The sequence below is a fragment of the Nothobranchius furzeri genome, chromosome 12 (assembly GCF_043380555.1).
Source record: "Nothobranchius furzeri strain GRZ-AD chromosome 12, NfurGRZ-RIMD1, whole genome shotgun sequence".
NCBI lineage: Eukaryota > Metazoa > Chordata > Actinopteri > Cyprinodontiformes > Nothobranchiidae > Nothobranchius > Nothobranchius furzeri.
In genome coordinates this window covers 14,068,657-14,093,076 of record NC_091752.1, presented here as the reverse complement: position 1 = coordinate 14,093,076, position 24,420 = coordinate 14,068,657, and the positions used below count along the sequence as shown (strand labels likewise).

Below are 24,420 nucleotides of genomic sequence, written 5' to 3'. Positions count from 1 at the left end.
ATCTGTACTGGCTCAAGTTTAAAGGTGATACCAAATACCTCAGAGAATCACTCCCTCACTCAGATACTTAGAGGTTAACTCCTAGTGTGAAGTGAAAATGTTATACAGTTATGTGGAGCAAAAATGTTAGTGACAACATGTCGTTTTTACCATTAATCTCTGGAAATATCCATCAAAATGTTGATGTAAATGAATTAAAAGATGCCCAATTGTTGAAAAATATTGGCAGTTTCATATAACCATAAAAATCTGTTCTAAAATGCACGGGAGCGGGTCTAAGTCTCTGGGCGACGCCATATTGGATGCCATGTTTCCTTCTACGGAAGTCTGTGAGGACAAAATGCATTTACTGATTTGTAACAAATGGTTGCAAAACTTTCACCATGAATAAACATTGTTGCTTTACACATTTACCTCCTCACTCATTGCCAGTGATGAAAGGGAGTCTGATGTGCTTGTCATTTTGCTGGAGGTTGCACTCCCAGGGATTTTTTATCCTAATGGCCATCCGTTGGTAAGGTCTTATTTGAACACAAAAATAGTTCTTGCTTGCAATTATTAAGGTATGTACTGCCCCCTATCACCAGGAAAACTATACACTGTCACTTTAAACTGCGCTTTGTTCAATTTAAGAGGACTACTTGCTGGATAGTTTTTATATACTGTTATTTTGTCTTTAATTGTTAATTCAAGGACACCTCCTTTGTTCCATATCATATCAATGTTATTTATAAAAACTGTCAACTGTATACTCATTTGACAGAATAAAGGATTGACAAATATTAATTTGTACTTTGTCAGATTTCAGTAGATTTTTACACTAAGCTAGTTGTAGTTAAACTAATTACCATACCATACCAACTTTATTTATGAAGCACTTTTAAAAACGGCATGGCAGCCGACCAAAGTGCTGTACAGATAAAAAGTAAAGCACAACATAAAAACAAAAACGCAATCAATAATAAAAGTACACAATAAAGCAGTAAAATCACAGTCAATAAAAGAATACATAATAAAAATCATTAATAAAAGTCAAGGGTTTAAAAATGCCTGGTCATAAAAGTGGGCCTTAAGCAGTGACTTGAAACGGGGGAGGGATGGTGCCAGCCTCATTGAGTGAGGAAGAGCATTCCAGAGGTACGGAGCAGCGTAGACAAACGCACGCTGCCCCCGCGTTTTGTATTTCACTGTGGGAACATGAAGCAGCAATCTCAATGCCCGGTTTACACATAGCGAGTCACAAGGTCAGACAGGTAATCCGGTGCTAGACCATTCAAAGATTATAAACAAAGATCAGAATTATAAACTTCACTCTGAGGTTTACGGGTAGCCAATGGAGGTGCGCCAGTACAGGTGTGATAGCCAGTACAGGTGTGATATGGTCACGTCTAGAGGTGTTCATCAGAAACCTGGCATTCTGTACCACCTGAAGCCTGGCCACACAGTTTTCCCCTGTTAAGTGCAGTAGACTGAAACAAATAGCTTTATTTGGAAAATATAACGTATCTAATTTTTAATGGATATATATAAAATCTTCATTCAACGTAGACCCCACTAATGAACAGATTTAGGGTTATTTTTTCTTATAAAAAAGAAGACAGGGAAGGAAAAGAAAATGATAAAACTACAGGTTCTGTTAAAATTTTCTTCAAATAATTAATTAATTGAAGAAGTCTTTGTAGGGTTGAAACAATGTTCAACGTCAAGCTCCTGGGGCTAAGCCCTCCCTATCTCTCAATCATAGTCACGTTCCGGCAGGGGAAGAAGGGGTGGGGGAGATTTTTTATATAGTATCGGCTCTAATTTTCTCCAGTCAGTCACAACTTGGTCTCTTACTCCTCCCAAAGGGTTCTCACTTTCTTCACATATTGTAGAAACTAAAAGGCAAAACAACAGCTCTGTGACTAATCTGTTGTTAGAACATTTGTCTCACAGCCACACACGATCGATGCCCTGATGATGATGATGGAAAAAGGAAACATTTTAGAACTTATTGAAAACTCTGTCATGAATGTCACCCACTTGTGAGATAAAGATGTGGCTGATTGTTGTTTCTTCTTCTACCAGTCTGCTCTCACAATGATCCAGATGGTTGAAGATACACTCATTGAGCACGCTCACACAAAGCCCCTCCTCCCAAGCCAGCTGATTCGCTACAGAGAGGTCCAGGTTCCAGATGGTAAGTCTTGTTTTGCTGCATACAACTGAATCTTTATTTTTTTGCTGTTGGTTTCCATGGTAACATCTATAAATTATCTGTTCTACTGAGAGGAACATAACGGTCTCTGGCTAGAAATGGATCCTTCTGATCACACCAACACAGTCGCTCTACCTTTGTGATTGAATGAGTTGACTTGAAGGTTGAATATAGAACAATTTAATAAAAATCTATATATTTTTTTATTTAAATGTAATACCTCCACAGGGCACTAAGAGGTGTGCTGAATTAAGCTACAGTATTTCATTTAAAAGCTATATTTAAAAAAAAAAATTCAAATATTTATTTTTGACGGACACAACACTGGATTTATGTTTACATCTACCAGCCAGTAGAGGGCACCAACAGTCCGCTCGGCACAGCGAGGCTGGCCCTTTGGAAAATGGTGGACTCAGCAAGTCACACAGCTGCTTCTGAGCCCTGAAGATGTCTTTATTCTTCTCAGAACAGGCGCAACCATAAAAGGTCTAACACCAGAGTGAGTTTAGGTGAAAGCTATGACAGATGGACCCAAATAAAAAATGTCACATATCAGCAGCGAACCTGGTATCTCAACAGCTGGAAACCTTGTTCTATTGATGCAATTACAACCTCCGCACACTAGATGTTTTTTGGAGTTCTTTGACATTCAATATTTAAAGGATTTGGAGAAGATAACCAGAGCATTTTAGGTCCGCCTGGAGATATCCCGTTGTTCATCAGGCTGTGGTCCTGACATGAGAATGGTTTTATAAAATGATGTCACATGAGGCAATTCAGAAATATAGCTACAAAACAGCAATTAGTTTATGACCTTTACACTGAAACTCTTCCAATTAGTTAAAAAATATTTAAGCAGAATTAGAACAATTGGATTTCACTTAAAACTAGGGCTGCACGATATTAGGAAAACCTGCGATATTCGATAACAGTGCTTAATATTGCGATATCGATATTACTCACGATAAATGAACAAATACTAAAGTATGCAGTGTTGATGTCGTCTGGCGTGTGACGTCTGCTGTGGGTTCAAAGCAAACAAAAACTAATGCATGAATTCCATTACAACATAACATTTTTATTGCAAAAGTATGCAGCTGCACCTGCTACTGTATTAGCAGTTGCTGTAATTGGGAAGTGAACTGTGCTGGGCCAAACTAGGAGAATATTAAGATTTTCTGAGGGAAAGAGAAAAACAATTGTCTACCTTTCAGAAGAGGAACCGGCAAAAAAACTACATGGAAAATATGTGAAAACGTTTGTTTTTAACCCCAAATTGAACAAGTTTACCTAGATCTAAAAAGCAGCTCAGATGATGAAATTGCAACTATGATTCTGATAACAAGCTAACAAATTGAACTAGCTCCTCTAAGATAACCAGCTAGCAGAGCTTCTGACTGACAGTTTATGTGCAGCAGCAAATCAACTATCCTGATTAACAAGGTTATAAAAGCTCATAAATGAAAAATCACTTTGATGTGTGGGGGAACTCTTCAAGGCCCTCTTTAGCAGGGTGGGACTGGGAGGAGTGTGCTGTAGCCTTTTAGCTGGAAGCTAACCGGAGCCTGGGGCTAACACTAGCGACATGAAGGTGGGTTGGTTCACCGGCACGTGTCGGAGTCAGCCCGGTAAAAATGATTAACGACACCGAGCGGAGTCACATTCACGTTTGAAAGCAGCGCTGATTCCAGAAACATCAGCACAAAGTGCGTTCGTTGCTTTGAGCCAGCATGACGAACAAGGGAACAGCGCCGCTAACTCTGTTCGGGTGTTGCTTTCCAAAAGGGTCTAGGTAGGGGGCGGGCGTATTACGTTAACGGAGCCATCTGATTGGCCGCATATCAGAAGGACTACATTTGATTGGTCAAATAATACTTCCGCGTAAAAAACAGAGCTGGTTTACAAAAAGCTGATGTATGACACAGATGGAAATGTTTTTGCCGTGTTTTGCGATGGGCCTATCGCACGTCCTGTTATCGCGATGACGATAATTTTTCGATATATTGTGCAGCCCTAGTTAAAACATTTTTAGACCAATCTAAGCTTTTTGGTTGACGATCAACAAATGTAAAATTCTAAAGTTTTATATTCAAATTTTTGGCCCAACAGAAAGAAAATGTCTAGTATTGCCGTCTAGAGTTTTGAGTTTATTGTAGACTGAAAGCTGGTTCATATTCTACTGACAGCGTGATATTAGACACCTACTCCATCAAAATGTGGAACTGACTCTGTTCACATTAGTTCCTTGATAAGTCAAGATCTGTGACTCGTTGTTGTTCTCAATGTCTGACCTGCTCAGATGATCATGTTGGAGCCAGGGGGCCCAGTCTGCTCCTTTTGCTGCAGCCAACAACTAAATGATCCAGATTTCGACACTTTGGAAAAGAAATGTGTCCTCTGTGTTTAAATAGTACTGTTTGGAAACACTCAGCTCCCAGAAAAACAATGATGACATTAAGCTAAATTGCTGGAGCGTGTCTTCCAACTATCCTGTGTCAGAACTTTACTGTTTTAGTAAAATATACTGCAGCTGGAGAAAAGTGCTGAGGTTCTTCTGATTGAGTCATGTTAAGCTTTTATAGTTTTTCTATCGTAAAAGGAATTAGCAGAAAAGAAAAACCTGCCAGTAAATCATATTTTATGTGACCCAGTAGGAATAAGAAATCAGCTTCTTGTGGATGTGTCTTCAGTGTGAAATCTTTTTCTTTGCCTTCAGGTGGCTGGTACGTATATCAGCAGAGAAATGAGGTTCACAACAATTGTGGTATTGAGGTCTACTACCAAACTGACATGCAGACCACCAGTGACAACATGCTGTTGGAGCTGTTCTGCCAGATCATCTCCGAACCCTGTTTTAACACCCTGAGAACCAAAGAACAGCTGGGTGAGACCAAATACCATACAGTAAATATCATACTCATTGACTCCTTGTATTTTAATGGAAGAACCCAATCATTATACTATTACTGCACCACATCCATCCATCCATCCATTTTCATACACTTTTCTGGAGTTGGGTCACGGGGTAAGCAGCCTAAGCGAAAAGGCCCAGACTTCCCTCTCCCCAGCTACTTGAGCCAGCTCCTCCGGGGGAATCCCAAGGTTTTCCCTGGCCAGCCAGGAGACATAGTCCCTCCAGCGTGTCATAGGTCTTTTCTCGGGTCTTCTCCTGGTTGGACCTGCCTGGAAAATCTCTCCCAGGAGTAGCGCTGGGCAATATGGACGAAAACTTGTATCTCAATATTTTTTTGCTGAATTCCGATATACGGTATTTATTCAATTCAATCCAGTTCAAAAATACTTTATTAATCCCAGAGGGAAACTGATTGCTGCATTAGCTCAGAATAATAATAATAATCAAGTCATCAAAGAGTTGTTGTATATTACAATGGCTGTTGGCAGGAAGGATCTCCAGCAGCGGTCAGTGTTGCAGCAAAACTGAAGAAGCCTCTGACTGAAGACACTTCTGTTGTCGGACAGACTTGTGAAGAGAATGCTCAGGGTTGTCCATCATTTTCTTGATTCTCTGGAGAATCTTTCTTTGCATTATCTCCTCCAGCAGTTCCACAGTCGTCCCCAGAACAGAAGCAGCCTTTTTTATTAGGCTATTGAGCCTTTTCAGGTCGCTGCTTCTGATGCTGCTACCCCAACAGACGATGGCTGAAGAGATTACACTCTCAACAACAGACTTGTAGAAGATGTGCAGCATCTTGCTACAGACATTGAAGGACCTAAGTGTCCTCAAGAAGTGCAGTCTGCTGTTTCCCTTCTTGTAAACGGCTTCGCTGTTCTCTCTCCAGTCCAGTCTGTTGTCCAGGTGAACTCCAAGGTACTTATATTCCTTAACCACCTCCACTTCTTCTCCCATGATGGAAACAGTGTTTGACTCTACCCTGTTTCTTCTGAAGTCTAAAATCATCTCCTTTGTTTTGTTCACGTTCTAACCCTAACCCCACCCACCACACCCCACAGGACCCCCTCCCGGTGCCTTGCCACTGAGAAGTTTTTTTTTTACCATCTCAATGTAACGTACCAAAAGGATCAATTATCTCAATATTTTTCCTCCTGTAAATTATTTACAAGTTAACTCACTTCAAGCTGTCTTGAGAAATTATATGCATACATCAGTAGATTAAATGCATAAAAATGTATTGATTCTTGTCAAACTTGAACCGTAGTGCATATTCTCTACCAGTCTGAGCTTTAGAAACACTGGTACAGATGTCTGTTAACACACACACACACACACACTTGAGAGCTAGAGGTGTATCAAATGTCCCACAGGCACTTTTTATTTATATATTTATAATTGATGAAAAATTATTTAAATGTCATCTAGAGGTGGCCATATCATTTATTTCTTGTTCAGAGAAAAAAATCTATCATGTTAAGCAAAATTTATGATGATGTAATTGCATCTAATGAAGGTCACGGGTCATGCACCGTGGAGTTATTAGCTATTAGGGCAAACAGGGCTGGAATCTAACAGTATTGACTCATATCAGCAATTATACTGTAATGACTCAAGAGTCTCTGGTTGCTCTTTTATGAGTATTATTTTCGGGCTACTGTCGCCGTAACCCACGCCTTACAAACTCTTAACTTTTTCAACAGAATCGCTCGTAACAGAGTATTTACTAGCATAGCAAACCAGAGCGGAAAAAAGCGGAACAACATTTCTCACCCGTTGAGGTCGCCTTCAAAATAAAACGTTAACCCGATAGGTTACTATTCAAACCCTTACAGTATGTTTGAGGTAATTTGGCCACTCTGGGTATCCGTAGATGTTTCCTGATTACACAAGGGAGGTAGGGGTTTGGCTCGTCTCTCCACACAAGCAGGATGGATAAATAGAACTCCGTTGGCCTTGAACGTCTACTCCAAGCCCGTCTCAGATGACCAAGCTTTGTAGAGGGTTTTGTGGTTTTACATAAGAGTCGGAGATGGGCTTCACCATCCGACAGCGTGGGTCTTTAATTAATCTGCTCATAACATACGGAACAGCCGTTTAGACAAAGACCAAGACCAAGCGTGGAATGCTTCATTTATACCCTTCTTGCTACGAGCCTGCGCTGCGCTTGCATACGCAACAGTGTTGACCCAGCAACCCATACACGGGCAGGAAACATCTGTGTGTATCCCCGAACTCAGATAAGCACGGTTTCCTGGAACTGGTCCTGGAACCTTTGACTGGAACACAGGAACATTCTGGTTCACATCAGTTTACTGTTAACATGTCAGATAAGCATCAGACTTTATTGGAAGCACATCTCCACGTTGGCCGAAACAGGAAATTCCTTTGGAGCTAATGGGAAAAAAACAGCTCACTAACCTTCCCATCAGGTTTTAACCCAAAGATTCACAATTCAGCTCTATACTTTTTTTTAGATGACCTCTTGACATTTTCGGCCACTTCAGCTTCTCAACCCATCTCAAAGGGAGAGCCCAGCCACCCTGTGGAGAAAACTCATTTCGACCGCTTGTATTCACAATCTCTTCGTTTCGGTCACTACCCAAAGCTTGCCATAGATGAGGATTGAAACGTAGATCGACCAGTAAATCGAAACCTGTGCCTTCTGGCTCATCTATCTGTTCATCACAACAGACCAGTACAACGCCTGCAGTACTTTCAATCTTAAGCTCTATTTTTCCCTCACTTTTTAACTTGACCCCGAGATATATAAACTCCTCCACATGAGGCAGGACCTTATCCCTGACCTGGAGAAGGCATTCTACCCTTTTCCAGGTCAAGACCATGGTCTCAGATTTAGAGGAAATGATTGTCATCCCAGCCGCTTAACACTCGGCTGCGAACTGCTCCAGCGAATGCTGGAGATCATTGTCTGATGAAGCCAACAGGACCACACCATCTGCAAAATGCAGAGACCTGATCTGTAGGCCACCCAAACGGATCCCCTGAGCACTTTGGCCGCACCTAAAATTCTTGTCCATAAAAGTTGTGAACAGAATAGCTGACAAAGGGCAGCCTTGGTGGAGTCCAACTCAATGGAAATGAGCTTGACTTAAGCCTGATTCATGCTTCTCCGTCAGCTCCGCAAGGGACAGACACGCACGGATTGACGGAAGTGTTTTGCTCTCATACTTCTCCCTCTCCTGGGGAGTTTTGCAAAGGAATTCCCCAGCAGGACAGCAGAGGGCGTAGCGCTGTTCTGTGGGATCCTGTCATGTATCCGGTCCAAGATAGTGTGTTTATATTGTGTTTTTTGTGTATAATGGGCCATTCCCATCTGTAACGGGTCGGCTTAGGCCGGGTAGCGTAGGTTGTTTACATATCTGGGTGGCCTGGTATTTTTCTGGGCCAACCAAGACTCATTCTCAGCCCTCTTCTCGAGGGGGTCTGCTTCAGGCCGATCAGGGCCAACACACCCACTGCTGACAGCAAATTCACACCTTCCATTAGAGCAAGCCTCTGATTGGTGGGTAGAATCAGCCCACATGGGCTTAAGACAAGGATGTGTGGAATCAACCGGGCCAGGCTGGGGCCGACTGGGGCTACCTGGCCCGGGCCGACCTGGTACAGATGGGAATGGCCCATTAGACACTTTTTAACATGGACACATTTGTCTCTCATTCTCCTCCACCTCTTCATGCGCTCGCCACCTCTAAACCCACGTTTCATTTCCGTCCACAAATAAAACGCTTGCTGCGCATCTTTTCACTCCTCCAGTCACGGGGGAATTAAACGTTCATATCGTTAGTTTTTTCGCGAGGTATTCTTCAAGCTTCTCCGTGTCTGCCGTTAGTTATTCTCGACTCTCTTTATGTTTTTGATGGCGCAGTGGCGGCGGTGTAGACGACAGCAGTGCCCTGACCAATCACAAGCTTTGTGTTCTCCGTCTCGTTCGACGGATGTTTAAAAAAAGTGGGCTTGACTCCGTACGTACTTGCGTGCCTGCCTGGGCCCTACGCAAGGACGGATAATGGCATTGCGTGTCTACGCACTGACGCAGACGGAGAAGCATGAATTAGGCTTTACTGCCGGCAATGTGGACCAAGTTCTGACACCAGTCATACAGAGACCTAACAGCCCATATCAGAGGGCCTGGTACCCCATACTCCCGAAGTACCCACCAACTCCAACCCCCCACAGGACCCACTCCCGGTGCCTTGCCACTGAGAAGTTTTCTTTTAACATCTCAGTGTAATGTACCAAAAGGATCAATTATCACCAACATTTTGACCAACATCCAGTTCAATTCAATTCAAGTTTATTTATAAAGTGCCACATCACGACAAGAGTCATCTCAAGGCACTTCACATAATAAACATTTCAATACAGGTCAGTTCATTAAGTCAATCAGAAAAATGTTTCCTATATAAGGAACCCAGCAAATTGCATCAAGTCACTGACTAGTGTCAGAGTCTTTACAGCAATCCTCATACTAAGCAAGCATGCAGCGACAGTGGAGAGGAAAACTCCCTTTTAACAGGAAGAAACCTCCAGAGAATCCTGGTTCAGTATAAGCAGCCATCCACCACGACTCACTGGGGATGGAGAAGACAGAGCCAACACACACACACACACACACACACACACACACACACACACACACACACACACACACACACACACACACACACACACACACACAAACAAGTAGTGTTTCTATGGTTACATTGTGATTTCTTAGTAATCTTAGAAATCCACTTTCTATTTGGCCTCCAAATCCAGAATGTTCTACTCAGCGCGTGTTTACATACAAGAAGACAAAACATCCAGACAGACATTCTCACCCAAGGTCCTGCACTCTCTGCATAAAAGCCAGACTGCTGATTCCTCACCATCTACTCGAAGCTCCTACATGACTTTACAACTTATAAGTTTAAATAATCATATGTGATGAATGAACAAGATGTTTAAATCAAATGTTTGAATAATCTGTGCTTAAATCAATTAATTTAAAATGAATATTGTTCTTACAATGATCTATTTATGTCACAAATCAGTATGTGTTTGATATAACAAGTTAATACCCTCAGTTCTCCAGGGTAAATTCAATTCATTTCAAAGATACTTTATTAATCCCAGAGGGAAATTAGAGTTTCAGTACACACAATTCAGAAATCAGACACATACATAGGCAAGACACATGACAAGAATTGGTGACTGTGGTCATTCGCAACCCTGAGTCGTGCCACATTAATAGAGGTCAGAGGGTTACATGAGGATTGGTTCCGGTGGAGGGGGAAAAAAGGCACTTCAGAGTTACCCTCCACCGGGGGGGCAGCTATGCTCTGCAAAAAAAAAAACACCTCAGACAGATATGCAACAGACTTCAGACATCACACAACATAAGTGTCTACTAGGTGGGGTGGTGGGTTTGGGACTATCCACACTTCGGTTCCTGCAGCCACTACAAGCAGCGCACATCACCTCAGTGTGGATAGGGGGAGGAACATTGAGGGTTGGAGGGTTGCAGTGACCCTGGAACGATTCGGCGGACTTCCCGCAGTCCCGTCCAGGCTTGGATAGGAGACAGAGTTGAGTTGCCATAGCGACGGCACATCCCACATATCTTCTGAGGGAGGTGTTTTCGTTGGAGCCTTGCAGGCTCAAGGGCGCCAAATTCTGATTTGAAATTGTTTTGGGGTCTGACAGAGATAATTTCCTCTCTGTGTTAAAGTTCCTTGGTCCTCAACCTCTAAAAATCCCAATAATGGACATTAATCTATTCCAATCTGTGCTGATTCGTCCACTCTATTCTTGATGGCATCCATCTTTTGTGCCAATGTATGAATCTCGACCAAAGTTCCAAGCTTACGATTCATCTCGACAATTATGAGTCTGTGAATTCACAGTGCGGTGCAAACCATCTCTGAGCTCTGGGAGCAGGCCAATGTTCCTCAACAGCTCATTAATTTTCCGGTAAGCCAGGAAGCCTCCCCCATAAAACCCCCCGTAAACCCCAACATACAGGCACCAGGATGGGGGCAACAAGTATGCCCACCCCTGCTCAGTGAATTTCATTGGGAGCAACTCTAGAGTGGTAGAAAGTCCAACCTCACTCGAGGAATCTGGTTCCTGAGCCATGCATCAAGCAGTCCAATTATATTTAGTTGGAACCTATTAACCTTACACACCAACTCAGGCTCAATCCTCACCAGAGAGGTGACATTCCACACTATATGTCGATACAAGCTATTTCTACACTCAACTTACATACTTCTCCCCTCAAATTTCCCAAGGTTACATTGTGTTTAGTGGGCCTCGGCGGGCCAATGGGGTGCAAGGTCTACGCTTCATCATCCAGTCAGAGAAGGCGCCTCACTACCTGGAGAGCCGTGTGGAGGCCTTCCTCCTCACCATGGAGAAGACTCTGGGGGACATGAATGAAGAGAGCTTTCAGAAACACATTCAAGCCCTGGCCATCCGCCGCCTGGATAAACCCAAGAAACTTTCTGCTGAGTGTGCCAAGTACTGGGGAGAGATCATCTCTCAGCAGTATAACTTTGACCGAGGTAAGGCTGAGATCATCCTGCTGACTGTTTTCATAATTGCTTGGTCTTTGTTGACACTTGTTAGCTTTGTTTTTTTTTTTTGTGTTTTTTTTTGTAGATAACATTGAAGTAGCACATCTGAAAACATTGACAAAAGACAACGTAACGCACTTCTACAAAGTAAGTATCAGAATTTTGTCCCATGATGGTGAGCAATCCTAAAATGATCCTAAAACCATAGTTTTAAGTTTTATTAAATCTCTAAAAATGTTAGCTCATGTTCTGTATTAAGAAAAACTAACAAAAAACCCCAAATGTAATCCTTAACTGGTCTTTTTCCCAGGAGCGGTTGACTGTCGAGGCTCCAAAGAGACACAAGGTGTCTGTGCACGTCCTGTCCAGAGAGATGGACTCCTGTGAGTATTTAATACTTCAATGAGTATGCCTCAGTTGGTATGCTGAAGGTGACTTGTCCCTGATGATCTGTGCAACAGGTCCTGTAGTTGGCGAGTTTCCTGCTCAGAACGATATCAACCTGACTCCTGCTCCTTCCCTGCCACAGGTACTTGAGACGCTGTTTAAGCTTCCTCAAACTGCTCACGTCGGTTATCTGCACTCAGGTCTTACACTTCCACCTGTGTCATCATAAAAGTTTTTTATTAAATAAATGGTTTTAATACGAATTAAGACGAGTGGAATCATCTGGGTCCATCTGGTCTTAAAATGAGTTAAATATAAACTCAAATGAATTATAAAACTCATTTGTTTAATAAAATACATCAACGCATGGCTCTGGTTCCCAAACCAGTTTCCTCAAGAGGGGTTGGACCTTCTACCACTCAGGAGTTCCTCCCACTGAGAGGCTCCAAGCAGCGGTGGGCATACTGTTGCCCCCCATCTCGGTGCCTGTACGTTGGGGTTTACACCAGTTTGTTTATTTATTTGATCCCCATTAGCTTCTGCAGCATGCTCCGGTAGCTTCTCTTCCTGGGGTCATTTCCATAATACACATATAAAAAAACATTTCATAAAGACAACAACTGTTACATTTTAAACCTTAGTACTTCAACATTTTGTTCCTGCAATATGCAATCAGCATTTTAACAACCATTCAAACCTATAAAAGATAGTGATCCTAGTAAATCCAGAACCACATTTACATCAGGATCGTTCTATATAAAGTTGATGTTCAACAACAATCATATTTGTAGAAACTCACTTTGCATGTTTGTAGAAAACCAAATGATATCAGCATGGTGGTGGAGGGTTGATGGTAAGGGCAGCAGTAGCTCAACAGGTTGAGCGGGTTGTCCAGTAATCGGAAGGTTGCAGGTTTGATCCCGGCTCCGGACAGAGAATTCTGCCACTGTGTCCTTGGGCAAGACACTTAACCCACCTTGCCTGCTGGTGGTGGTCGGAGGGACCGGTGGCGCCTGTGCTCGGCAGCCTCGCCTCTGTCAGTGCGCCCCAGGGCAGCTGTGGCTACATCATAGCTCATCATGTGAATGTGTGTGTGAATGGATTAATGATACACTGTAGTGTAAAGCGCTTTGGAGTCCTTACTCTGAGAGGACTATACAAGTGCAGATTATTTAAGTAGCGCTTTCCATCACCCTCAAAGGGGGCCCAAGGCACTGGACAACAAAAGTAACAAAGATAAAAGTAGCAAGTCATAAAAACATTAAAAACAAAATAAGAAGACATTTGTGAGAACAAAAAGTGCCAATGAGATAAAAAATGTAGATAAAAGAAAATTTAAATAAGTAGTTAAAAGAAAGCTCTCAATCGAGTAGATTGATCTCAAAACATTTGGTCTCCTACCACTGGTCTCATTGTAGTGTGACGCTAATCAGATGCATCTAACCTGCAGCTCGCACTCTTTTCTTTACAGCCCTCGTTGGTCCATGACATGACTGAGTTTAAGAGAAGCCTGCCTCTGTTCCCTCTGGTGAAACCTCACATCAACTTCATGTCTGCCAAGCTGTGAGACAGAGCCACGTTGGCTGTAAAGGAAATAAACAACTTGAATAAGGGTCAGACCCGTCCACACAGGAGCTCTTTGATTTCAGCTGATGCCGCTTTACAGAGATTGTTGTGACAAGCTAAGCCACTGTCGAAGTTTAATTGAATAGCATGTAACTCAAATGCCTCGTCGCAGATAAAGCACTTGTAGTGTATGCATTTCTGGAGCCTTATTATCGTTTAAAGCTTGTTTATGTTTTTGCCTGTCAGCTGGTAAAATGTTGGGCCCCATTAACGAGCTGCTTTTAAACCACTCGATTGTGTTTTACACTAGAATACTCAAAACACCTCAGGGGTAAATCCATGCTGTTTGTTCTAAACAATTTTACTGGTAAATTAGGATTATTAATTTAATTAAATTCTGGCTGTAGAAAAAGTGTGTTTTAAGTTTGTAGATTACTATTTTTAAACTGTTTTACTACAGACCAAAAACAAGTTCTTCCTTGAATTTGGTTTAATGACTACATTATCTTATGGTTGAAGAGCAATAACCCATGGAAGTTGGTCTTACTCACAGACGCGTTTAAGCAGGAACTCGGGTAAGGCTGTGTAGGATTAACCATGTAATGTACCTAGAATGGTTTTACATGTACAAATGTACTTACTTTTGAATGTGAGATGATTGTGATTGGCTGGTTAGGTTAAAGGGGCAGTGGAGAGGGCTCATGTTTTAAGTTTGATCTTTGTCTCCTGTGTGTTTCTAAATAAAACAAGCAAATGAAAACATTTTGGTTGCTCTGCCTTCGAAATGCAATTCAGAGTCTTTGGTGTCTGGAAAAATACATTTATTCACAGATATGTCAGTGATCAAAAGTAACATGTTGAGCAAGTTCACATCTTCTCTACAGGCTAAGCAGAGACCAGTGACAAGTTGGATCCTTCAGATTAAACAAGCATTTCATCACAAAGCATTCGTTTATCTCAGTGGTGACACAAATCCAGCTCTGACCTGAATGATTCTGTCATTTTAAAGAACTTTAACTTATAATCATCGCAGAAATTAAACAAGAGGGCTTTTAAATCTTGAGCTTTAACGAAACACTGCAGATCTCCAGCTCAGCCGATCAACGTTAGAGTTTCATTAATAGTTCATTTTCATCCTTCTACATCAGCCTTCACTCATATCAAGGAGACAACACAAAACAATCATCTCATAAAACTCCGGGTTTGCACAAATCCTGCTTTTAAAATACTGAATGTTTAGTATTATGGGATTGAAGCAGGCACAGCACTGCCTCATGGGAAACAGGTTTGTAGCTGCAGTTTAGTGACTGCATCAATCTGCAAAGTGAGAGGCGTCACACGGTGAGGAGTGACTATGCTTCATCCTCAGGCTTCCTCGGGCTCGGGGAAGTTAAGAATCTTGCGGTGAGCTTGTCTCAGGTACTGCTGCTGTTTGAAGTAAACCTTAAACGCTCCTTTGATGGCCACAAAAGCAATGCCTCCCTGTTGGGTTTTTTTGGGGGCGGGGGGAGAGAAGACTGTCAGAGCACCTACAAACGTGTTCAGACGTATACATCGAATCAGAATCTGTGTGTTTAAACCCACCAGGATAGTCCTCTGCAGGTTGGAGTTGACGCTGCTGAACATGAGCTTCCCTACAATGGTGGCGATGGTTGGGAAGACCAAAGCGCCACACAGGATCCGTGTGGCTGACACATGGTCAGCCAGGGGACTGGGCTCTGCTGGGATCCGAGGAACGGGACAGCCGATGCCTGCAGTTCAAACGTGTGTAGTTAGTTATTGATACTGGAGAGGCCGGAGTTATTAGTCTGTCTGCAGATGAAAAATGTGCAGAATTAACGTTTCTGCTCTGGTCCTTCAACCAACTGTTGGTAACTAGTGGAGACGGTTGGAAATTCCAGAATGTATGACAAGTTTTACATTTGGAAAACAAAAGGACAAATTTTCTTGATGCCATTTAGTCAAAAAGTGTCTGAATTTGGTCTTATTTTATTAAGTTTAGCTACCAACCAGCCATCAAGTTGGCACAGTTCCTGCAATGGGGGGGGGGTCCATGTTTTAGGAGGAAACGAAAAAAAACAATTGTTTCAGACAAAATTTAAAACTGACTCATTTTTGAAAATGACCTCGCGCTCCATCTGATTTAGACACACACACACACACCTGCTTGCTGGTGTTTGGGGAGACAGCTACCACAGCCTCACTTCTATCAGTGCCACCAATGTGTGAATGGTTGTGTTGTAAAGCTCCTTGGGGGTTCTAGGATTCTAGAAGGCCTGCATTAAATACAGGCCATTTACTTTTTTATCCTTCATTTCACAAATTAAGTGATTCCTGAAAATGTGATTTATTTTCTCACGTTCCTGTCCTGAGATTTTGGTACAAGGGTTACCAACTCTGGTCCTTGATGGTTACCATCCTGCATGTTAGGGTTCCACCCATGCCTTACTCTCACTTTAAATGACTCCATTCAGATGTGGTTGAGCAGGAAACACAGAAAACCAGTAGGATTGTAGCCCTCGAAGACTGGAGTTGGTGACACCTGCTCTGGTAGTCGATTAAAATAGTTTTGAAATTAAAACAATTCATGTAAACAAAGACATTTCCAAGCAGAAGCTGCTAACGCCAATCCCCAGTAACAAGTTTTAGAGGTTCCACCTGGGAAGATGCTGCTGAGGATTTGCAGCTTGTTTGAGTACTTCCTCCACAGACGCAGCACGTAGTCCTCCCAGCGGATCATCTTTCCGAGGATCAACATGACAGGGATGGTGGGCAGCCCAATGAGCAGGAACAGCGGGTCGGCCCGCTCCATCACATCCAAGCCCTCCTTATGCCCCACAACCTGGATGGAAGCACATCAGCTTTACTGCGGAGTCACACCAAATGTCTTTATTTGCAGAGAACCAAAAAAGTCTAAATTTCCAGGATACTAAGTTTTAAATCTACATGGACATGAGTTTAGTGAGAAGTTACAAGTCGGTAAAAAAAATAAAGCATTTTACTGTCTTTAAAGGGGCATTATGGAAGTTTGACAGCCAAAACATGTATAGAAATAATACATTTCTTCTTCATACATGCTCCTGCAATGCCCTGGTCCTGTAGAATGAGCCCTGGCATTTTTACTGTGATTGCCTGTTTTTCTGTAAAATCACAGAAAAAGAGCTACTCGGGTCAAGCAGGCTGCTTCAGGCGCGTTCACGCTCAGGCATAGCCCGTAGCATTTGCTATCAGTAGCTTTAGCAGCAGAGAGTGAGGTAGTGCCAACTCAGCGACTTTGTCGCTGTTCTTTGAACGTTGTTTTAGCTGTCATCAAGGATATAAATGTTTCAAATACCAAAGACGTCATTGATGCTTTAGCTCACCTAGTTAGACATTGGGCTCTCGTGCAGGAGACCCGGGTTTGATTCTGGGTGTGAACATAGTTTATTTAGAGTTTCTTTTTTACATTAATGGTATAATTTTTTTACAGTAACCCACATTTTTATTTGAGACTCGCCAAATGGCATTGAATTCACAGATAAAAAAGATGTGGGTTCAACTTTCATTTTGGAACAATTTTTCATGTAAGGGAAGGGAATGATCTGAGCATGCAGGAGGACTGACCCATCTTAAACCTTTGTCGGCTGTGCTGAAGAGAAAGGTACAGAACCAAATTAATTAATTAGCTGCGCGTTCTCCTGTCCTCTGGGCTACACACACACACACACACAAGGGACTGTCTCAGCTGTTATTTTCGTTAATGAGTGTGCACGTACAGCATGCGCCTACTATCTTTTATTTATTTACACGAGCCTACTATTGAAGCTGCCGTTACGCTTTTGGCCTGAGGGGGCAATCGCGAGCATAAAAATTCAAAACTCCGTAAAGTCCCTTTAAACTATCGATAGATCAAATGTTTTTATATCAAATACAGGCCATTTATAAAAAGATTTAAAAGGTTTTTCTTGATAAAGTCACAACTTATTTCCCTGGATTTAAATTAGGGACCCAACAGTTCAATGGTGGGCATAGTTTGGTTAGTTAACGTTGTAGCTCCGCTGATGATGATGTTGAGTGAAGAGACAGGAAGGTCAATTCCTAACCAGAACCACAGAGTGGAACAGCTGGGTGTACAGTTTAGAATCCCAGACAAAAGTTATTTCCCAAAGCAGGTCTATAACATCACGTAATTTAGGGTTGGGCATCGAGCATCGATTGGAACCGGTTCCAACTGTTCATTTTTCCCAGAATTGCTAAACATTTATTTCGATTCCTAGTTTAGATTCCTAGTATGCCGATGAAAGAGGAATCCGCGGCCAATCTCTGTGAAAAATAAACGTGATCTGCAAATTGTGATCAAGGCTTTTCAGAGCTGCACACCAGCGGTGTGTGCAGCACCGTCTCCCCCACCCGGTGCGCAGCGGCCAAATCCAAACAAACGTGTCTGCCGAACTTTTACTCCGTGATGTCAACTTTAACTCTTGCAGCGTAGAGGAAACTTTAATAGAAGCTTTAAAGAACAAACTCTGAATGGTGTGAGGTGAGTTTGTCTCACTGCAGAAATAAAAACGCACACGGAGCGTCAGCAGTCAGACACAGCCGCTCACCAACACTCATGTGTGTGCGTACGTGTGTGTCAGAATAACCTGTACATTAAAGTCATCATGCTAGAGCAGCTTCTCTGTGGTGGGCCACACCAGCTTCTGCCACAATAAATAATTATAATACTAATAAATCATTAGTTTTAGGAGGAGTTTAAGTATCTCGGGGTCTTGTTCACGAGTGAGGGTAGGAGGGATCGGGAGATCGACAGGCGGATTGGTTCGGCGTCTGCAGTGATGCGGACGCTGACCCGATCTGTCGTGGGGAAGAGGGAGCTGAGCCAGAAAGCCAGGCTCTCGATTTACCGGTCGATCTACGTCCCAATCCTCACCTATGGTCATGAGCTTTGGGTAATGACCGAAAGAACGAGATCGCGGATACAAGCGGCCGAAATGAGTTTCCTCCGTAGGGTGGCCGGGCTCAGCCTTAGAGATAGGGTGAGGAGCTCGGACATTCGGGAGGGACTCGGAGTAGAACCGCTGCTCCTCCGGATCGAAAGGAGCCAGTTGAGGTGGTTTGGGCATCTGGTCAGGATGCCTCCTGGACGCCTCCCTGGGGAGGTGTTTCGGGCATGTCCTGCCGGCAGAAGGCCCCCGGGTCGACCCAGGACACGTTGGAGAAGTTACATCTCCAATCTGGTCCGGGAACGCCTTGGGGTCCTGCCGGAGGAACTGGTGGACAAGGCCGGGGAGAGGACGGCCTGGAGCTCCCTAGTTGGGATGCTGCCCCCGCGACCCGGACCCGGATAAGCGGAGGAAGACGAGACGAGACGAGATAAATCATACACGAAGCTGTGAAATTTCCTTTCTGAACTGTTTCTGTTGAGTTTTAATGTTTAAAATCTGTTAGATTGTTACTGACAGCAGCTACGTTTAAGTTTCACTTTCTGTTCTGACTGAAGCTGCTGCAGCATGGAGGTGTAGTTCTCAGTCATCCTGGACATGATCATCCTGAGAGCTTTAGCTGAAAACAGCTGGACGTTTCTGGATGTGTTGGAGACATTTAGCCTCTCATCCCAGAGGCTTCTGCCAGACTTTGGTTGTGGTCAGAAACAAACGCACTGGTTGTGCTGCAAGTCTTTTTCTTTTTTTCTCCAAAACATGTTTTTGTCTAAATGAAGGTGATGTTGTTGTTCATAGAGTTAAAATTCATGTTGAAGTTAAGATTATTTCATCAAGTAGGACCTGTGGTTAGCTGGCTCATGTAAAACATGTCCTGTCTTTAAAGAATCGGAATAGATAGGAACCGGAATCGAAACGAGGAATCGGAATCATTCAAAATCAAACGATGCCCAACCCTAAATTCACGTTCAGCTGTGGAAAAAAATATGTCTAATAAAAAACACCTTCTGATATTTTCAAATCTCATTGGTTCAGAACACAATATGGGACCAATATGCATCTGATGTTGAACCACAGGGAGATTGTCAGCTTACCGACAGATGGCCCGTTTTATTTTCATATTTGGAGTTTTTATAGAGACAGCAGAAACCCGCATGGAGACACACATGGATGCTAAAAGTCAGACTTGCATGGAGCCACAACATGCAGTGGTACCTGCATGACTGTGACGGCTCCGTAGGTGACCGCGGTCCAGTAGATGGAGCCCACCATAATCCCAGCTGCAGCAAAGGGACCGGCTTTAGAGATGAGCCGGTCTGCCAGGTCCAGAACGTAGACCACAGGACCTGTGGGGCCAAAATATTAGAGCTCTTTATTTGTCCCTGAAGCTAGAAACTGTTATTACGCATCTACAATCTTTACTCATTGATTTATTGAAAACGTTTAATAATTTCCTTTAACCTGCTCTATTCAGGAGGAACCATTGAGTTTAATGAGAAGATGGATGCCAGGAAGCTTTGTTCTATGTCCTTTAATGAGCTCATAATGATGATTCACCTGAAGCTCCCGCCTCTTCTCTGGCATTCCCAACAGGCTCCAGGGAAATCATGCAATATTTAAAAGAAAGTAACCTGATTTCCTCCCTCAGACCCATCCTATTAACCATCTCAGAGGAGCAGACTCCAGCAGGAGGGAACTTTGACAACTGGCTGCAGACAACGAGGAGTTCACAGTATTAGTGTTGTTAGATCTTTCTGCAGCTTTTGACACTGTTGATCACAGCACCTTCATTAACAAACTTCGTGACTCGGTGGGGATCTCTGGAACTGTTGTGTCCTTGGGCAAGACACTTAACCCGTCTTGCCTGCTGGTGGTGGTCGGAGTGACTGGTGGCACCAATGCTCGGCAGCCTCGTCTCTGACAGTGCGCCCCAGGGTAGCTGTAGCTACAGCGTGTGAATTGGTGAATGACTGATTGCGTTGTGAAGCGCCTTGGGGGATTGTAGAACTCTAAATACAGGCCATTTACAAGTTACAGTTTAGAAACCAAATCATGTCAGATTCTACCCATCTGTTCTGTGGGGTGCCCTAAGGCTCTGTTTTGGGTCCACTGTTTCTACTACACAAACACCCTCTTGGACAGATAATTGACTCTTTTCATAATCTCTTATCACCTATATGCAGATGATATTCAGCTGTACTGCTCCTTTAAGGATTCTGAGTTCTATAAACTGTCTGAATTACTAGTGTCTATCAGCTGTCACCAGCTGGCTAGAAGATAACTTCCTTCAGTTAAACACTGAAAAGACTGGATGTCTGATCATTGCCCCCGAGAGCATGGACCCCTGTCAAAAACTATACAAATACAGGCCATTTACCAAGTTAAAAACTTGGTCATTTATCTTCCACCATCAAGCCGAACTTAAGAAATTTGGGTGTTTTTGACCAATCAATGTCTCTAAGGCCACTCAAAACATTGGTCCGAAACAGTTTTTGTCACTTAAACATCTCCAAACTGCAAAGGTTGGTGTCAAAACATGAACTTGAAATGGTTCTCCATGCCTTTATCTCCTCCCAACTAGATTACTGTAACACACTTTTCACATGTTTTAACAAAAAAGCCCTTGACCGCCTTTAGTTGGTCCACAACTCTGCAGTGAGGCTCCTAATTGGAGCAAACAGAAGAGCACACATCACTCCTATTCTGATGTCTCTGTACTGGTTACCCGTTAACTTTAGAGTTCATTTTAGAATCCTGACTACAACTTTCAGGGCTCTACATGGTCAAGCTCTTCCCAATATTACTCAACTATTAAAGCCTTATGCTCCAACCCGTGCCCTCATGTCCACACACCAGAACCTTCTAGAAGTTCTAAAGACCAGATATAAGAGTCAAGGTGATTGGTCTTTCCAGTGTTGCACTTCCTGTGGAAAAATCTTCCTTTATTGTTGTAATGTTGGGAAAGGCCAACAAGGTTATTTGTCCATTGTAAGGTCAGAGGTCATCACACAAAAGTGTCCAGCCTGTTCCATCTGCCTGGAGTATTGTGTGCTTCAACAGTGTGCTACATCTGGTCTCCAAATCAGAAAACACTGTAATGTCATGAAGTGGCCTGATTTTGAGATTAGGTCATCTAACCCTGGCTATGTCACATGATACTGTATTTTCCCTGCACACAGTCCCTTTAATCATAGCCTTCATCAGCAGGACCGCAGCTTCATCAGATAATAAAGATGAACAGTAGCAGCCAAGGCCCTTCACAAGAGCACGGTTTTAGATAAATCTTTATTCCCAGAAGAAAGATTTCATAATTAAAGTAATCATTTTATAAATCAAAATAATCATTGAAGAAAGAAGATTTTATGATTAAAAATCATTACATATTGCCATGTATAATTAAGCAATGAAATGTTCTGGAATCTGTATTCATTGATGTTTAGTATGTTTACTAGATGAGGTCATCATCATCTGCTCACGCACCAAACAAGAAGTAAAATTAAGAACGCATGACACATAACTAATCTTGTCCCTAGACTCAGAGACTCTGCGTCTCAGAGCATGTGTTTCTGATATTCTTGGTAAGTTTGGTAATAGATAACAGCGGGTATATAAACCAGCCGCTCTGCTTTCTCGTCAGGCGGGAGAGAAAGCTGGAGACTGGCCATCTCTTAGCAGATCTCTAGCTCAGAAAGACTTTGACAGACTGTCAAACCCTTAAATCTTTTTCACACCTGCGAAGCTGAACAACAAGATAGTTTTCCTGCAGAACAAAGCTGACTCAAACTCCTTCAGAGTTATCTGTCGTGACCCGAGACACATCTCTAGGACTGAAAGGACAGCACCTCAGTACTCTACAGCCCTCCGGTGACAGCGGTCATCCGACCACTCTGACTTTCGGATCCACCAAGAGGGTGCCCCTACGGCAGGCGTGGGGAACCCTGGTCCTCGAGGGCCGGTATCCTGCATGTCTTTGCTCCAACACTTCTAATTCAGTGGTTGATTCACCAGTTCAGCAGCTCATCAGGCTCTGCAGAAGCCTGTTAATCACCTGCTGATTGAAATCAGATGTGTTGAAGCAGGGTTGAAACTAAAATATGCTGGATAGCGGCCCTCCATGGTTCAGGGTTCCCCACCCCTGCTCTACAGTAATGTAGACACACAGATAAGTGTCTGTATGCAGTTTGATAAATAAAAGCTTATAGCTTATCTGCAAACCAAATTCTTTTATCCAGAACCTCTCTGAAGATACGGAGATTCTGATTCATCATCTCATATTCACATATAGTTTTCACACACCATCTTTAAGTTCCATCCACTCACAGGATAATAGTTTAAACCATTTGTCAAGTCTTAATTGTTTGTAAAATAAATTCTTATTTAGTGTTAACGATCCCTTAATACGCAGGTGGTGGGTCCACAGTTGGATGAGCCCATGTATCCGGTTCGGGCTGGGCCCGGCCAGGCCCCATGGGCGAAAGCCCGGCCACCAGACGCTCGCTCACAGGCCCCAACCCCAGGCCAGGCTCCAGGGTGGGACCCCGGTAACCCTCCGGGCCGGGTACTCCCGACCCTTTGTTTTTACGTCCATGAAAGATCTTCTGAACCGTTCTTTATCTCGCTCTTCACCTAAGACCCATTTGTCATGGGAGACTCTACCAGGGGCACAAAGTGCCCCAGACAACGTGGCACTCAAACTCCTCCACCACGATAAGGTGACGGTTCAAGGAGGAGCAGTTGCCGAGGAAAAATCTCGGGCGTGGGAGGAGTTTGGTGAGGCCATGGAGGTTCTGGCCAACTGTCTGGCACCTCAGGAGAGGGAGGCAGCAACTCGCTCACACTGTTTACAGTGGGGATGGGGAGCTGCTGACGTCAACTGGGGCTATAGTCGGGTGGTGGAAGGAATACTTTGAGGAGCTCCTCAATCCCACCTACGCGCATTCCGAGGAGGAGCCAGAGCCGGGAGACCTGGGGATGTACTGTCCAATCTCTGGGGCAGAAGTTGCTGAGGTAGTCAAACAACTACACAGCAGCGGAGCCCCGGGGGTGGATGAGATTTGCCCTGGGTATCTCAAGGCTATGGATGTGGTAGGGCTGTCATGATTGACACGTCTCTGCAACATTGCGTGGTCATCGGGGGCAGTTCCTGTGGAGTGGCAGACCGGGGTGGTGGTCCCCATCTTTAAGAAGAGGGACCGGATGGTGTGTTCCAACTATAGGTGGATCACACTCCTCAGCCTCCCTGGAAAGGTCTACTCCAAGGAGCAGCCTGTGGGTGACGCTCCAGGAGTATGGGGTGGGTGGCCTTTTGTTAAGGGCCATTCAGTCCCTTTACCAGAGGAGCGTGAGTTTGGTCCGCATAGCCGGTAGTAAGTCGGACCTGTTCCCGGTGAGGGTTGGACTCCGCCAGGGCTGCCCTTTGTCACCAGTTCTGTTCATAATCTTTATGGACAGAATTTCTAGGCGCAGCCGTGGTGTGGAGTGTGTCGAGTTTGGTGGCAGGAGAATCTCGTCTCTGCTTTTTGCGGATGATGTGGTCCTCCTAGCTTCATCCAGCTCTGACCTTCAGCACTTGCTGGGTAGGTTCGCAGCTGAGTGTGAAGCGGCTCGAATGAGGATCAGCACCTCCAAATCTGAGACCATGGTTCTCGACCGGGAAAGGGTGGCTTGCCAACTCCGGGTCGGGAGAGAGGTCCTACCTCAAGTGGAGGAGTTTAAGTATCTCGGGGTCTTGTTCACGCGTGAGGGTAGGAGGGATCGGAAGATCAACAGGGGGATTTGGTTCGGCGTCTGCAGTGATGCGGACGCTGAGCCGACCTGTCGTGGTGAAGAGGGAGCTGAGTCAGAAAGCCAGGCTCT

At 43.7% G+C, this 24,420-nt stretch overlaps 2 protein-coding genes across 3 annotated transcripts in view; one reads left to right on the top strand and one right to left on the bottom strand.

Moving 5' to 3' along the window:
- ide (insulin-degrading enzyme) overlaps nt 1-14,404 on the top strand; it is a 91,486-nt gene extending 77,082 nt beyond the window's left edge. For both annotated transcript variants that reach the window (XM_015944539.3, XM_015944540.3), the window contains exons 19-25: nt 2,068-2,179; nt 4,914-5,081; nt 11,405-11,677; nt 11,775-11,836; nt 12,000-12,072; nt 12,151-12,218; nt 13,548-14,404. In XM_015944539.3, the coding sequence (XP_015800025.3) occupies nt 2,068-2,179; nt 4,914-5,081; nt 11,405-11,677; nt 11,775-11,836; nt 12,000-12,072; nt 12,151-12,218; nt 13,548-13,643 (852 nt within the window). In that variant the 3' untranslated portion in view covers nt 13,644-14,404. The remainder of the gene's footprint in view (nt 1-2,067; nt 2,180-4,913; nt 5,082-11,404; nt 11,678-11,774; nt 11,837-11,999; nt 12,073-12,150; nt 12,219-13,547) is intronic.
- Nucleotides 14,405-14,446: 42 nt separating this feature from the next.
- Nucleotides 14,447-24,420, bottom strand: part of marchf5 (membrane-associated ring finger (C3HC4) 5) — a 41,882-nt gene continuing 31,908 nt past the window's right edge. Inside the window, exons 3-6 of the mRNA XM_070542310.1 lie at nt 19,780-19,910; nt 16,301-16,484; nt 15,227-15,393; nt 14,447-15,124 (exon numbers count right to left, since the gene is read on the bottom strand). Of these exons, the coding sequence (XP_070398411.1) occupies nt 15,008-15,124; nt 15,227-15,393; nt 16,301-16,484; nt 19,780-19,910 (599 nt within the window). The 3' untranslated portion in view covers nt 14,447-15,007. The remainder of the gene's footprint in view (nt 15,125-15,226; nt 15,394-16,300; nt 16,485-19,779; nt 19,911-24,420) is intronic.